General features: G+C 44.6%; 1 protein-coding gene across 10 annotated transcripts in view; it reads right to left on the bottom strand.

The window, feature by feature from the left end:
• GRIK1 (glutamate ionotropic receptor kainate type subunit 1) overlaps window positions 1-14,401 on the bottom strand; it is a 547,486-nt gene that overhangs the window by 115,146 nt on the left and 417,939 nt on the right. For 7 of the 10 annotated variants that reach the window (XM_088481658.1, XM_088481656.1, XM_088481659.1 and 4 more), the window contains one exon: window positions 12,639-12,683. The exons of the other annotated variants lie outside the window; for them this stretch is intronic. In XM_088481658.1, coding sequence (XP_088337784.1) covers window positions 12,639-12,683 — 45 coding nt within the window. The remainder of the gene's footprint in view (window positions 1-12,638; window positions 12,684-14,401) is intronic. 10 annotated transcript variants of the gene reach the window in all.

The following is a 14,401-nucleotide window of genomic DNA, read 5'->3' as shown; positions in this document are numbered from 1 at the left end:
TTATGACCACATACGCAAATTATGACTAATTAAGACAGAAAGCTATTCACCAACAGTATGTATTTAGACCATGGGAAAATACCCTAAACTCTACATGTATGGCGTTCAGACTCCAGCACCCTGATACATATGGAAGCCAAGGCCACAAATGCTGGAAGTTTGCAGCAACTGTGCAGTTGCTATTGGTTCTTGTGTTGCCTTATGGGTGAAATACAGCATGTGTTGCCTTATGGGTGAAATACAGCATGTGTTGCCTTATGGGTGGAATACAGCATGTGTTGCCTTATGGGTGAAATACAGAATGTGTTGCCTTATGGGTGGAATACAGCATGTGTTGCCTTATGGGTGGAATACAGCATGTGTTGCCTTATGGGTGAAATACAGAATGTGTTGCCTTATGGGTGGAATACAGCATGTGTTGCCTTATGGGTGGAATACAGCATGTGTTGCCTTATGGGTGAAATACAGAATGTGTTGCCTTATGGGTGAAATACAGAATGTGTTGCCTTATGGGTGAAATACAGAATGTGTTACCTTATGGGTGAAATACATAATGTGTTGCCTTATGGGTGAAATACAGCATGTGTTGCCTTATGGGTGAAATACAGCATGTGTTGCCTTATGGGTGATATACAGCATGGTTTGCCTTATGGGTGAAATACAGCATGTGTTGCCTTATGGGTGAAATACAGCATGTGTTGCCTTATGGGTGAAATACAGCATGTGTTGCCTTATGGGTGAAATACAGAATGTGTTGCCTTATGGGTGAAATACAGAATGTGTTGCCTTACGGGTGAAATACAGAATGTGTTGCCTTACGGGTGAAATACAGCATGTGTTGCCTTACGGGTGGAATACAGCATGTGTAGCCTTACGGGTGAAATACAGCATGTGTTGCCTTACGGGTGACATACAGCATGTGTTGCCTTATGGGTGGAATACAGCATGTGTTGCCTTATGGGCGGAATACAGCATGTGTTGCCTTATGGGTGAAATACAGCATGTGTTGCCTTATGGGTGAAATACAGCATGTGTTGCCTTATGGGTGAAATACAGCATGTGTTGCCTTATGGGTGAAATACAGCATGTGTTGCCTTATGGGTGAAATACAGCATGTGTTGCCTTATGGGTGAAATACAGCATGTGTTGCCTTATGGGTGATATACAGCATGTGTTGCCTTATGGGTGAAATACAGCATGTGTTGCCTTATGGGTGAAATACAGATTGTGTTGCCTTATGGGTGATATACAGCATGGTTTGCCTTATGGGTGAAATACAGCATGTGTTGCCTTATGGGTGATATACAGCATGTGTTACCTTATGGGTGATATACAGAATGTGTTGCCTTATGGGTGAAATACAGCATGTGTTGCCTTATGGGTGGAATACAGCATGTGTTGCCTTATGGGTGAAATACAGCATGTGTTGCCTTATGGGTGAAATACAGCATGTGTTGCCTTATGGGTGATATACAGCATGTGTAGCCTTATCGGTGGAATACAGATTGTGTTGCCTTATGGGTGACATACAGCACGTGTTGCCCGATCTTAAGGCTCACATACATCAGCAATCGATTGTGGCAATTCGACAATCGATTGTGTATAAAAATCTGCAATGTATGGGCTTCACAGATAGCAGATTGCAACCAAAAAGTGATTGGATTTGTTAAATCAGATTGTCCAACATGTTGGATTTCACAGATGGATTGGGGCTGTAGATTGCTAGTGTATGGACATGATGAGCAGATTTGCAGACCATCACTAGTAAAATGATGGGCCTTTCAAGATTGGCAGATCTGTGTTTGCTGAAAACGATCTGTGAATCACTGTAAACGATCTGTATTGTATGGGCGCAGATTGCTAGATTGGAAAATCCTAAAATCGGGCAATAAATCTTCCAAATTTCAATTGTGGTTTTCAGATTGCTGATGTATGGGGGCCTATAGGTTTTTTTCAATCTAGCAAAGTAGCACACTACAAACCTAGTAATAACAACAATATTTAATGGCTTCATAACAGGACTTCTTCTGGCACAGTTTATAGTCAGTGATGTGCGGTGAGGTCAATGGCTAGGGAGCTACACATGAAGATGGGTCTGAGCGCTGGGAGCCTGTCTCACCCACTACTCACTGTAACTCTCCCCTCACTAATCTTCATTGTCCATTGATTATCCCACCTGCATCACTGTGTCTTCTCTTGCTTCTGCTGACCGAGCTCCGATCTCTAAACACTGCAGTGCACTTTCTGGTCACATGGCACATCCATGGTGTCTATTAGTGGTCAAGGCACGTCCTCCCCCATACTCAGGGGCATGACTCTATTAGCTATCTTTCTGTGCAGCTTACTGCTTGTGGTGTGGTGTGGTCCCACCCCCAGCTCTGCAAGCAGTGTCTGACTATACAGAAGCGAGGCTGAGCTGTTGCTGCCTCATCTCTAGTCTCCCTGCAGTTTCAGGGACCTCCACAAAGCTGGTGAGTGTTAACTATAAAAATGATTACAATAAACAAAGCAGATGTATATAAGTTAGAAATATATTCTTTGTATTATTCTAATAATTTTAAAATCAAATCTCAGGAGTATGACAGGGGAGGCTCTGCCTCCCCAGACTGCACTTCCCTATTTATAGTACCTGTTTGCACTTTTTACCTTGGGTTACAAATGAGCACAGCCACAGGACACTGCTATATTTCCTAGTATCTCTTTTTTCAAAAGCACTTGATGCATAAAGTATAAGAGCTGCTGGCTCAGTGTTTAGGAAGGAGAGTATCCTGCTCCCATTATAGGAAATCAGTAAGTGCTCCTAGTCTAGCTTAATGCGTGTACTAGAATATTACTGCTGCATCCTGCTGGAACAAAACAGGGACATTATTATTAGTGATGTGTAAATTACCCTGACATTGAAGCTTTTATTTTGTCTGGTGCGTCTCTCTTGCTTTACGTGATTATCTTCAAGTTTTATTAGACAGGAAATTAGGTTTCGGTTTAGAATGAAAACACTGTGTAACAAAACATATTTTATAGTGAAGTGATTTCCGGCAGGTTACATTGAAGTACTCTAATAGGATCTGAAAAATATAACTTGACATACATTATATATATATATATATATACACATACACATACACACACATATATATATATATACATACACACACACAGTATATGTGTGAGTGTGTTTTTGGAATATAGAGATATAGCACCTACTGTATTGCGAATTACGTAGTCAGCATCCCGGCGGTCTCGATGTTGGAGTCCAAAGTACCGGCGCCAGAATCCCAACAGCAGCCAAAGTCATAGAGCCAGTATCACAAACGCCGGCAAACCAACGGTAAGTATGTTGGTCAGGGGGAGGGGTAAATTTAGGGTTAGGCACTAGGGGAAAGTTCAGCTGCGGGGGGGGAGAAGGTTAGGGTTAGGCTGCGGGGGGGTTGGGGGAGGGTTAGGGTAATGGGGAAGCTTTGGAGAAAGGGTACTTACCTAGTTGGGTCAGGATTCTCACTGTTGGGATGCCGCTGTTGGTATTGTGACCGCCGGGATCCCGTACCCAAAGCAAAGTTTACATTTTTATGTTTATGGTAGCTAATATAAGGATAATTAAGGTGAACACCTCATATGTTAGGTTATGATTCCACAGGGGAAGTTATGAAGGATTATTTGGCTTTAAGTTTAAAGGTATTTGGCAGTTAGCTGGGAGGGTCCTAGAGCTAATTAACTAACCCACCATTCAGCCAGGACTGAGATGACATCATCCAAGGTGTGATGTTCGGCTGATATTGGAACCTTCTGTTCTGGGTACAGACTGGGAGATCAATGCCGGCATTGAAGGTTTGTAACCTGCATCCAGTATTTTCCTTCAGTTCTCCCCGGAAAGATATCTGCGTGTTATAGATAGCACTTCTGCATGTTACCTGTATGTGTACCTTTTCATTTCTATATTGTGATACATGTATGTAACTGTGTAACCATTGTTCTTTGTAACATTTTTTTTTTTTACTAAACTCCTTTGGTAAATAAAGTATTCTTTATTAGTTTATGTCATATATGCCCCCAAACCCAGTCTTTGGAGAGATTACGGAATCGTTATGTAATGCCGCCAGATGTATTGCCGGCGAACTAAATGCCGGCGAACTAAATACCGGCGCTGGAAGCCCGAACCGTCAGGATCCCGACTGGGGCTGGTATGTACCCTAACCCTCCCCTCTCCCCCCCATAACCCTCACTTAGTGGTGCCTAATCCTAAACTTCCCCTGTTGGTACCTAACCCTAACCTACCCTCAGTGATGCCTAACCCTAACCATAACCCCCCTTTCTGCACCTTAAACATAACCCTCCTGGGGGGTGCCTAACCCTAACCTCCCCCCAGTGGCGCCTAACCCTAACTCCCCCTTCACCTAGCCTAACCCTAACCCTTCCCGGGGAGTGCCTAACCGTAAATCCTCCCGGGGGTGCCTAAAACTAACCCTCCCCCATTGCGGCTAACAGTCCCCGCTTACCTTCGTTTGGGATGCCGGGCGTCGGGATGTCGGTGTTTGGCTAAAGAAAGGCATCAGTATGTAGACGCCTATCTTTAGTACAGAGTCGGGCTTCCAGCGGCGGGATTCCGACGTCCGGCATTCTGGACGCCGGTAAATGAACTGAATCCCAGAGATTATGAGTCCGCTAGGATAACGCTACATCTATTGTTAATTTCTAGAAGCAGGAGGCGCTCTCAGCGATTTGTGTGGTCATCTGTGACACTGAGCCTGTGCAATTGGGATAAAGATACTGTTATAACTGTCAGGGCCGGATTAAGGCTTGTGGGGGCCCCAGGGCAACTAAGTTGCGGGGGGGCCCCTTCAAGCCACACAGAGTCGAGCCCAGCCCAGCCGTGCCCCCAGTAGCAGTCTGCCCCTGCAGTGCCCCCAGTAGCAGTCCCCCCTCAACAGTAGTCCCCCCAGGAGTACCCCTTGTAATCCCCCTCTATGCTGTGTCCCCTAGTAGTGGTCCCATCAGTGTGCAGTGCCCCTAGTAATAGTACCCCCCAGCAGTGCCCCTTGCAGTACCCCCTGCAGTGCCCCTAGTAGTAGTACCCCCCAGCAGTGCCCTTAGTAGTACACCCCAGCAGTGCCCCTTGTAGTACCCCCCAGCAGTGCCCCTTGTAGTACCCCCCCAGCAGTGACCCTTGTACTACCCCCTGCAGTGCCCCTAGAACTCCCCCCCAGACACACACAATAAAACAACAACTTCCACTTACCTTAATCCCCGCTCTGTCGTCTGCTCCTCCGTCCGGCGTCTTCCCGGGAAGCCGGAGGCTCCGGCAGTGGGAGCAGCAGCCGATGAGAGTCTGACTGACTCTCATCGGCTGCTAAAACAAACACACAGCTGCCGGCGCCGGCGGCTGTGTGTTTGTGCTGTGTAGTGGGGATGGCACTTATGTGCCGTCCACACTACCACCCTGCCCCAAGCTGATGCAGCAGCACTGACTGTGCTGCTGCATGCAGAAGAATGGCCGCAGCTGCAGAGCGCCCTCCCGGGAACAGGTGCTGCCGGCACCTGTTCTCGGCAGGATCATACCGATCCTGTGTGGGAGCCCTCTGTGTGTGGGGGCCCAGGGGCCCCTTAATCCGGCCCTGATAACTGTTAGTGCCAAGCACCGGACCAGCCACCAGCGAACTGATTTTGCTACTCCTGGGGATGTAGGGGGACCTGTTATTCTGATTTATGACCACTGGGGGATCTATTGTCAGTGGGAGGTGGGAAGTAATTTTATAATGGGGCCTACGGACACAGGGGCATAGGGGGTGCAAAACACCCCCTAGATATATATATATATTAAAATTCAATATTAAAATATATTATCAGCAATACTTTTTAAGTAATAAAAACAATGTCAATTTCTGAGCGGTTTTGTGAAAAAACAATTGCTGGTTAAGTGGTTAAGAGCCTCTAGGTGGACCAATCAAATCCAAGACATGATACATTCAAGGTGTAAATTACACATCTTGTGCGCTTGTTATTATTTTTTTAGCCTCTTTCGCAATCGAGTCAGCAAAACTTCCTTTATCCATTTCCAACACCAATTTGTAGACTTTGCTGAAAGCAGGGTCATAAATAAGCAGGTGACAGCTAAAGAAAGGGGTCACAGCAGTGTTGCTTTGTGTTAATTAAACCCTACTGACTGTGAAGTATTCATTTCCAGTTTCAGGATCATTCATAGAGAAGTACAGAAGGTCTGGATACCATCTAATAAAGTGCACTGAGACAATGCAATATCTAAATCTGCAGAAAGACTCAGCGAAGGGGAGGACGGGGGATTGGTTCATTTCAGGTGACATATTACATATCATAATAATTAATGTGCATGTTTTATGATGGCACATATGTCGGTTTTTCAGATTCATTTAGGCCTTTTCCGCCTAATGAATTCCATCATTTGTTCTGGGAATGTTAAGTTCTGGTCATAACACACTGAATAAAGTCCAATATAAAAAGGTTTTGTGTTTTGCCGAGAGCTTGTGGGGGAGTTACAGTAGGACGTGCGGTTATGACATGGTAACACCAATGTACAATAACACCATCTTGAAAGCCTTTGATGATGGGGTTTAAATTCTAGGGATGACTGTTTTGGGTTTGAAGTTAAGAATTAAATGATTTATTTTTTTAAATGCTTTAAAATAAAAGGCAGCGTGGAGGCAATTAAACTAAATGCCATGTAGGCCCAATGCTGGCAATGTGCTGTAGTGGTGGCATTTGAATGCTGGCACGGCACCCTGCATCACTCCTAGATAGTACATTTTACTGATGCGCAGGCATACGCACTGCACATTGCCAGTACCTCACGCTGGAATATGCGATCTTACATCGCATGTAACTCAATTGAAACCTTTTACAGGGTCTCGGAATCCAAATATTCCGAAATCCTGTTTTTCTTTTTTAGTATGACTGAGATAGTGACACCTTTGAATTTTGATGGTTCAATGCACACAAACTTTGTTTAAGGCACAAAATTATTATAAATATTGTATACAATTACCTGCAGGCCCTGTGTATAAGGTGTATATAATGACCTGCAGGCTGTGTGTATAAGGTGTATATAATGACCTGCAGGCTGTGTGTATAATGTGTATATAATGACCTGCAGGCTGTGTGTATAAGGTGTATATAATGAGCTGCAGGCTGTGTGTATAAGATGTATATAATGAGCTGCAGGCTGGGTGTATAAGATGTATATAATGAGCTGCAGGCTGTGTGTATAAGGTGTATATAATGACCTGCAGGCTGTGTGTATAAGGTGTATAGAATGAGCTGCAGGCTGTGTGTATAAGGTGTATAGAATGAGCTGCAGGCTGTGTGTATAAGGTGTATAGAATGAGCTGCAGGCTGTGTGTATAAGGTGTATAGAATGAGCTGCAGGCTGTGTGTATAAGGTGTATATAATGTCCTGCAGGCTGTGTGTATAAGGTGTATATAATGACCTGCAGGCTGTGTGTATAAGGTGTATATAATGACCTGCAGGCTGTGTGTATAAGGTGTATATAATGACCTGCAGGCTGTGTGTATAAGGTGTATAGAATGAGCTGCAGGCTGTGTGTATAAGGTGTATAGAATGAGCTGCAGGCTGTGTGTATAAGGTGTATAGAATGAGCTGCAGGCTGTGTGTATAAGGTGTATAGAATGAGCTGCAGGCTGTGTGTATAAGGTGTATATAATGTCCTGCAGGCTGTGTGTATAAGGTGTATAGAATGAGCTGCAGGCTGTGTGTATAAGGTGTATAGAATGAGCTGCAGGCTGCGTGTATAAGGTGTATAGAATGAGCTGCAGGCTGCGTGTATAAGGTGTATAGAATGACCTGCAGGCTGTGTGTATAAGGTGTACATAATGAGCTGCAGGCTGGGTGTATAAGATGTATATAATGAGCTGCAGGCTGTGTGTATAAGGTGTATATAATGACCTGCAGGCTGTGTGTATAAGGTGTATAGAATGAGCTGCAGGCTGTGTGTATAAGGTGTATAGAATGAGCTGCAGGCTGTGTGTATAAGGTGTATAGAATGAGCTGCAGGCTGTGTGTATAAGGTGTATAGAATGAGCTGCAGGCTGTGTGTATAAGGTGTATATAATGTCCTGCAGGCTGTGTGTATAAGGTGTATAGAATGAGCTGCAGGCTGTGTGTATAAGGTGTATAGAATGAGCTGCAGGCTGCGTGTATAAGGTGTATAGAATGAGCTGCAGGCTGCGTGTATAAGGTGTATAGAATGACCTGCAGGCTGTGTGTATAAGGTGTATATAATGACCTGCAGGCTGCGTGTATAAGGTGTATATAATGACCTGCAGGCTGCGTGTATAAGGTGTATATAATGAGCTGCAGGCTGCGTGTATAAGGTGTATATAATGACCTGCAGGCTGCGTGTATAAGGTGTACATAATGAGCTGCAGGCTGTGTGTATAAGGTAGTATATAATGACCTGCAGGCTGTGTGTATAAGGTGTATATAATGAGCTGCAGGCTGTGTGTATAAGGTAGTATATAATGACCTGCAGGCTGTGTGTATAAGGTGTATATAATGAGCTGCAGGCTGTGTGTATAAGGTGTATAGAATGAGCTGCAGGCTGTGTGTATAAGGTGTATATAATGACCTGCAGGCTGTGTGTATAAGGTGTATATTATGACCTGCAGGCTGTGTGTATAAGGTGTATATAATGACCTGCAGGCTGTGTGTATAAGGTGTATATAATGACCTGCAGGCTGTGTGTATAAGGTGTATATAATGACCTGCAGGCTGTGTGTATAAGGTGTATATAATGAGCTGCAGGCTGTGTGTATAAGATGTATATAATGAGCTGCAGGCTGTGTGTATAAGGTGTATATAATGACCTGCAGGCTGTGTGTATAAGGTGTATATAATGACCTGCAGGCTGTGTGTATAAGGTGTATAGAATGATCTGCAGGCTGTGTGTATAAGGTGTATAGAATGACCTGCAGGCTGTGTGTATAAGGTGTATATAATGAGCTGCAGGCTGTGTGTATAAGGTGTATATAATGACCTGCAGGCTGTGTGTATAAGGTGTATATCATGACCTGCAGGCTGTGTGTATAAGGTGTATATTATGACCTGCAGGCTGTGTGTATAAGGTGTATATAATGACCTGCAGGCTGTGTGTATAAGGTAGTATATAATGACCTGCAGGCTGTGTGTATAATGTGTGTATAATGAGCTGCAGGCTGTGTGTATAAGGTGTATAAAATGACCTGCAGGCTGTGTGTTTAAGCTGTATATAATGACCTGCAGGCTGTGTGTATAAGGTGTATATAATGACCTGCAGGCTGTGTGTATAAGGTGTATATAACACATAAATGCTTTCTGTGTTTAGTTTTGGGTCCCATTCCCAATATATCTCATTGTGGTATGCAAATATTCCATAATACGGAATATTCCGATATCCTAAATACCCCTGGTCCCAAGCAACTTGGATATGGGAGACAACCTGTATATTGATTTGACACCACTGTGTGAGCGGGATTGGTATGAAATACCACCGGACGCCCCTAACCTAGCCCTCCCCCTCCCGCGGCTATCCGCGCCTGGCTTTCCTTCGATCGGTATGCCAGGCGTCAGGCTCCCGATGTAGGTAAAATGACAGGCGTAGGGATTTCGATGCCTGATTAGACAGTCTGCATACCATGTGAGCAGTCGTGCTGTGTAGGATTGCTATAGGCATGCGGAATTGCAGCCACTCAGGCCCTAAGTGTACCCGCTGACAGGTGGTCGCCCATTCACCCATGGCAGAAATTCGCCGCATTCCACAGATAAAAGTTGCATAAAAGGTCGCCATGCTATCGGGCGACTAGAAGTACTGTTTATCGCACATGGAAGTAAGATGTATGCGGACACATCTGTAGCCTTATGGGGACTTCTCTTTGTTATTAGAGACACAATAGCTGCCACTGTAGAAATTTGCAGTAGTCTCTCACAGAGCGCTACAGTTTGGCTGGGTTCACGCTGGCCCCTGGCCTCCAAAAGAAGCGGTGGCCGACCCTGAATGCCGCGCATTCTAAAGAAACGCGTTAGCTACTCGGCACAAACGCGCTATTACCCAGAGGAGCCAATCAGGCGTTACCTTACCATTTCTGTACTGATTATAGAAAACACATGATAGAAAACCGACCATTATAACCCGATTGTGTGCTAAGGCCCATACTCAATTTGAGGTGAAAAGCCGTTTTCGCGTGTTTTTGGCGGAAACTTTTTGCCGATGACATAATTTTTACCTGTTTTGATTTTACTCCACATTCAATTTGGAAGACTTTTCGCCTATGAATAGCAGGCGGAAAAAAGTGCAGATTTGGGGTTTTGGGGTGCAACATTGCGGGAACAGCCTTGCAGCCTTCATACAGTCCCCCAAAGGTAAACTGTATCAATTTAAAAAAAAAAAACACTTAAGAACACCCGAAAAACATCACTTTGTATTTGGGGGCGAAAAAAAAAATGTTGGGGGACAAACTTAAAAACTAGCAAACTTGACTCTGGGGGGGTCCCCAAGTATGCCCCAGGTGTTTTTTTCATTGCAGGGGCTTGAGGCAGGTTGATTTTTCACGATTTTTTAACTTCACTTTAGCAACTTTAAAATATGCTGACCCCTGTTTTCTTTTCAAGTACCCCAAATATGCTGGGATAAGTTATTTTCTGCAAAAAAAACCTCCAGAATACTATTCTGCACCACTTATACAAAAACGCTATTTAGCAGCTATTGAGCCCGTTTAAAAAGACCAAGGACCTCATTCAGAGCCGGTCGCACAGAGCGTGCGGTCGGTCTGAATGAGGGAAGGACGTCTTGAATTTTCAAGACGTCCTCCTTTGCGGTGGTAAGCCTTACGACCGCCTAAGGTGATGGTCGCGATGGTCAAGACCGCGGCCATCGGGGCTTACGACGAGACCCTAGTGTAGGGTCTCTCTTGTCATAAGCCCCGGAGATCACTAGTGATGTCAGTGGGGCCGCCCCCAAACGGTAGGCCCTCCCATGGGAACGCCTCCGTTTGGGCTGCCACCCCCCCCCCGGCCCGCCTTCCAAACGGGGCGAGCTGTCAATCAACATCGACAGCTCGCCCCCTTTGGATCGAGACCCGCTACGACCGGCGCTGTCGGTCGTAGCGGGTCTCACGCATGCGCACATACTTCCATATTGAATACGGGGATAAGTGGGCACGTGCGCGATACTTTTCCGCCTGCAATGTAGGCGAAAAGTCCAGGAGGCGAAAAAGTATCGCGGCTCAGCTCAAATTGAATACTGGCTTAAGGGTTAAAAGAACATTAGCAGAGATTTTACCATGTCATTAATTAAAATCACAATAACATTTATTCTTATTTCCTGCAAAGTGTACATTAAAGAAAGTAGTAAGAGAACTAGGTACATTATGCACTGGTAAGGCAAATATAATATATACCCATAGCACATCTGTGTTATGTCATGTAATGCAACATGTTTAAAAACATTCTCGCACATGCACACATGAATTAGACATCATCATTTGCTTCATGTGAACAGATAAATGCAAAGTTTCTGCTGCCTTTCTTGTCCTATTGTGTCTGCTAGGCTTTGCTTCCGATATATAATTTCCCACAATCAAACACAGCCCCGAAACACATAAAATAACATAATGCATATATACACAGTAACATTGATCAACAATATTTCACCAGAACAATATAATGAAAGGTGTAAATATATGACAATTGACAAGAACAGTAAGGTACTGTAACAATCAACAATGTGTGTATTGTACAGCAAGCTACAGAGAGCGAGCAGACTTAACACTACTACAATAGTGACTACGACAACGTAACACCAAACTAACAGGGGTAAAGTTTGACAACAACATTTGTTTTCAAATAATTGCAGTTTAATTGACCCAGGTTGTCGTACTAAGCCGCAGAATATTAATGTAGTAACCTTGTACGGTCTCATCTGTTGCCAGGAGACAACAATGTCACTACGTGAAACAAAATAGCCTCAAAGAAGGATATCAGTTATTTATACGGTGTCATCTCTTTTGAACTCTAGCCAACGGCATGAACCATATGGACAGGAATGACCGAGGGACATGTCCGGTCCATCCCTTAGTAGACCAAAGCGGACCATGAAACGAGACTGAACATTGCCTCGTACAAATAAAACCATTCTGCAAAGAATGATGATATAAAATGGAACAAGTTAAATCTGATTTAAACACGCCTTGGGGTGATTTAGCAGAACAGAGCCAATGGAGCATAAGATCTAATGAACACACAAAAAAAAAATAATTGTATTGTGCCCCAGGTAACTAGACTGCAGAAACCACGGAGCAGTCATAATTACAGTTATATCCAACACAATGTTTTATCTTAATAGCTCTACAGTAAAATATGATGCTAGAGGGAAATACAGGTATTTGAGCTCATATTTTGTGACAATTAAATGTTTTATTGTTTAGATGAGAATTACTTTCTTATGTTCTAAAAAATATGTCTATTTAAACAAATTCATTAAGCTCATAATGATGATCTTGTCGATAAACTGCAATTATCGATGATGTAGACAGGTACCAAAGCTACTAAAGGCTAAAAACACAGCCGTGGGGGAGGGTGTGGGGGGGTAAGGTCTCTGATATCACATCAATGTACAAACCTTTTTCCACACTTTATTTAAATGGCTAGAAGTTTCTCCAGCAGCCTTGGGAAAATGAAGAAATACTTAATTAAAGATGATAGCGAAACACCTTAGGAATTTTAGCTCATGCAATAAAAGGCTGTATTTGTGAATGTAATGTATTTTGTTGTCCAAGTTTCCAATGCCATTGTTTCTGTGCATCTCATTGCAGAGTACAGTATAAGGGATGAGTTACACGGCTCTGCGTTTGTTACACATGATTGCCATCAGCCTTCTAGATCCTCAGTCATTTTCATCACAGGAAAGATAATCATTTAGAGCTGGCAGTAAAACAGCTGTTTTCTTGGGTCAGCCCCCAGCACTGACAATAATCGCAGCAAAAAAACAAAGACGTAGATTGTGGACGCATTCCAAATGAGCGATACGGCCCTGGTTGCTGATTGCGCACATCATACTGTCAGATTTCATTTGCCTTCAGATTTACAAGGCTGACTGCTATGTAAACAGCTAAAACAGTGGAAGTATCTGAAGCAAATGAACAAGATCATTGTTACTTGTCTAACAGAATTACTGTAAGTGATGTACTGTGAATGACAGCAGGAGGAGGTGTTGTACTGTACAAGTTAACCTGTTAACCTTATTTATTAAGGGTCACAGGGCCTGATTCAGACCCTCTCGCAAGCGTTTTGCGCTCGCAAGCGGGTTGATGGCTGGGCAGTGCGCACGCCAGCCCCGGAGCGAGCGAGAAATCAGTCGCTCCGGCGCTCGCATCCAAAAGGGGTGGCTGGCGATGCTGATTGACAGCTTGCCCCGTTTGGTAGGCGGGTCGGGGGGGGGGGTGGCTGGCCAAACGTAGGCGTTCCCGAAGAGACGGCCCCACTGACATCACGAGTGATGTCAGTGGTGAGTTTCCGGCTCTATCAGAGCCGGAAGCTCACTGGGGCTTGCGGGAACGAGACCCTACCACACCATCGCATCGCGACCATCACCTGGCCGCTCGCAAAAGCTGTGGGTGGTCACCCACAGCTATGCGAGCAGCCAGGAGGCCGTTTTGTTTAAAAAAAAGCGGCCGCCCTGACTCAGAGCGAGCACTCGCTTTTTGCGAGCGGCTCTAAATCAGGCCCACAGATCTAAAACAGTAATTCCTATTGGATCAAGACTAGAGGTGGACTGGCTGTAGACCTCAAGAAGTTATGCAGAAGTTTTCTGCATTCTTTGAACCTTTTTTTTTAACTCAGGCTCAACAGGGTCACTCTTGGCCAATGGTGGCCGCGGCCCAGACATTGATATGCTTCCATGTAACTGGCCCTCCATTGGGACCAGCCATGCTATTGTAAGTGGCCTTAATTCAGGTATATTCACTCTTGCCTCCCCCTCTTACGTTCCATCCCCCCTCTGCATGCACAGCTTCCTCCTCCCCAACCTCACTGGCTTCCTATTGGTCCTAGCAATGGTGCTCCCCAGGCTGTGTCCACCGCCCAAGCTTTTACCAAGGTTGCATGCTTAGCTTAGGATTAACCCTACACACCTCCTAGGGTTGGCCATCAGAAGAGAGTGATCGGATTGTTGAAGCATTTTCACTTATCGATGGTATGTGACCATTGTTTCTAAACCATTCAATGGTTTAAACCATCAATGGTACAGTTTTGTGCAGAATGCAGAGCTGGATTTACGCATGTGCAAAGGAACACTACCACTGGGCCACCATACATTGAGAGAACACACATCGAAAAGGAGCATGTGATTGTGGCGACCATCACAGTCCCGGATTCTAATAGCAA

The sequence above is a fragment of the Taudactylus pleione genome, unplaced genomic scaffold (genome assembly GCF_031769625.1).
Source record: "Taudactylus pleione unplaced genomic scaffold, aTauple2 ptg000276l, whole genome shotgun sequence".
Classification (NCBI taxonomy): Eukaryota; Metazoa; Chordata; class Amphibia; order Anura; family Myobatrachidae; genus Taudactylus; species Taudactylus pleione.
This window is presented reverse-complemented; position numbering and strand designations above follow the sequence as displayed.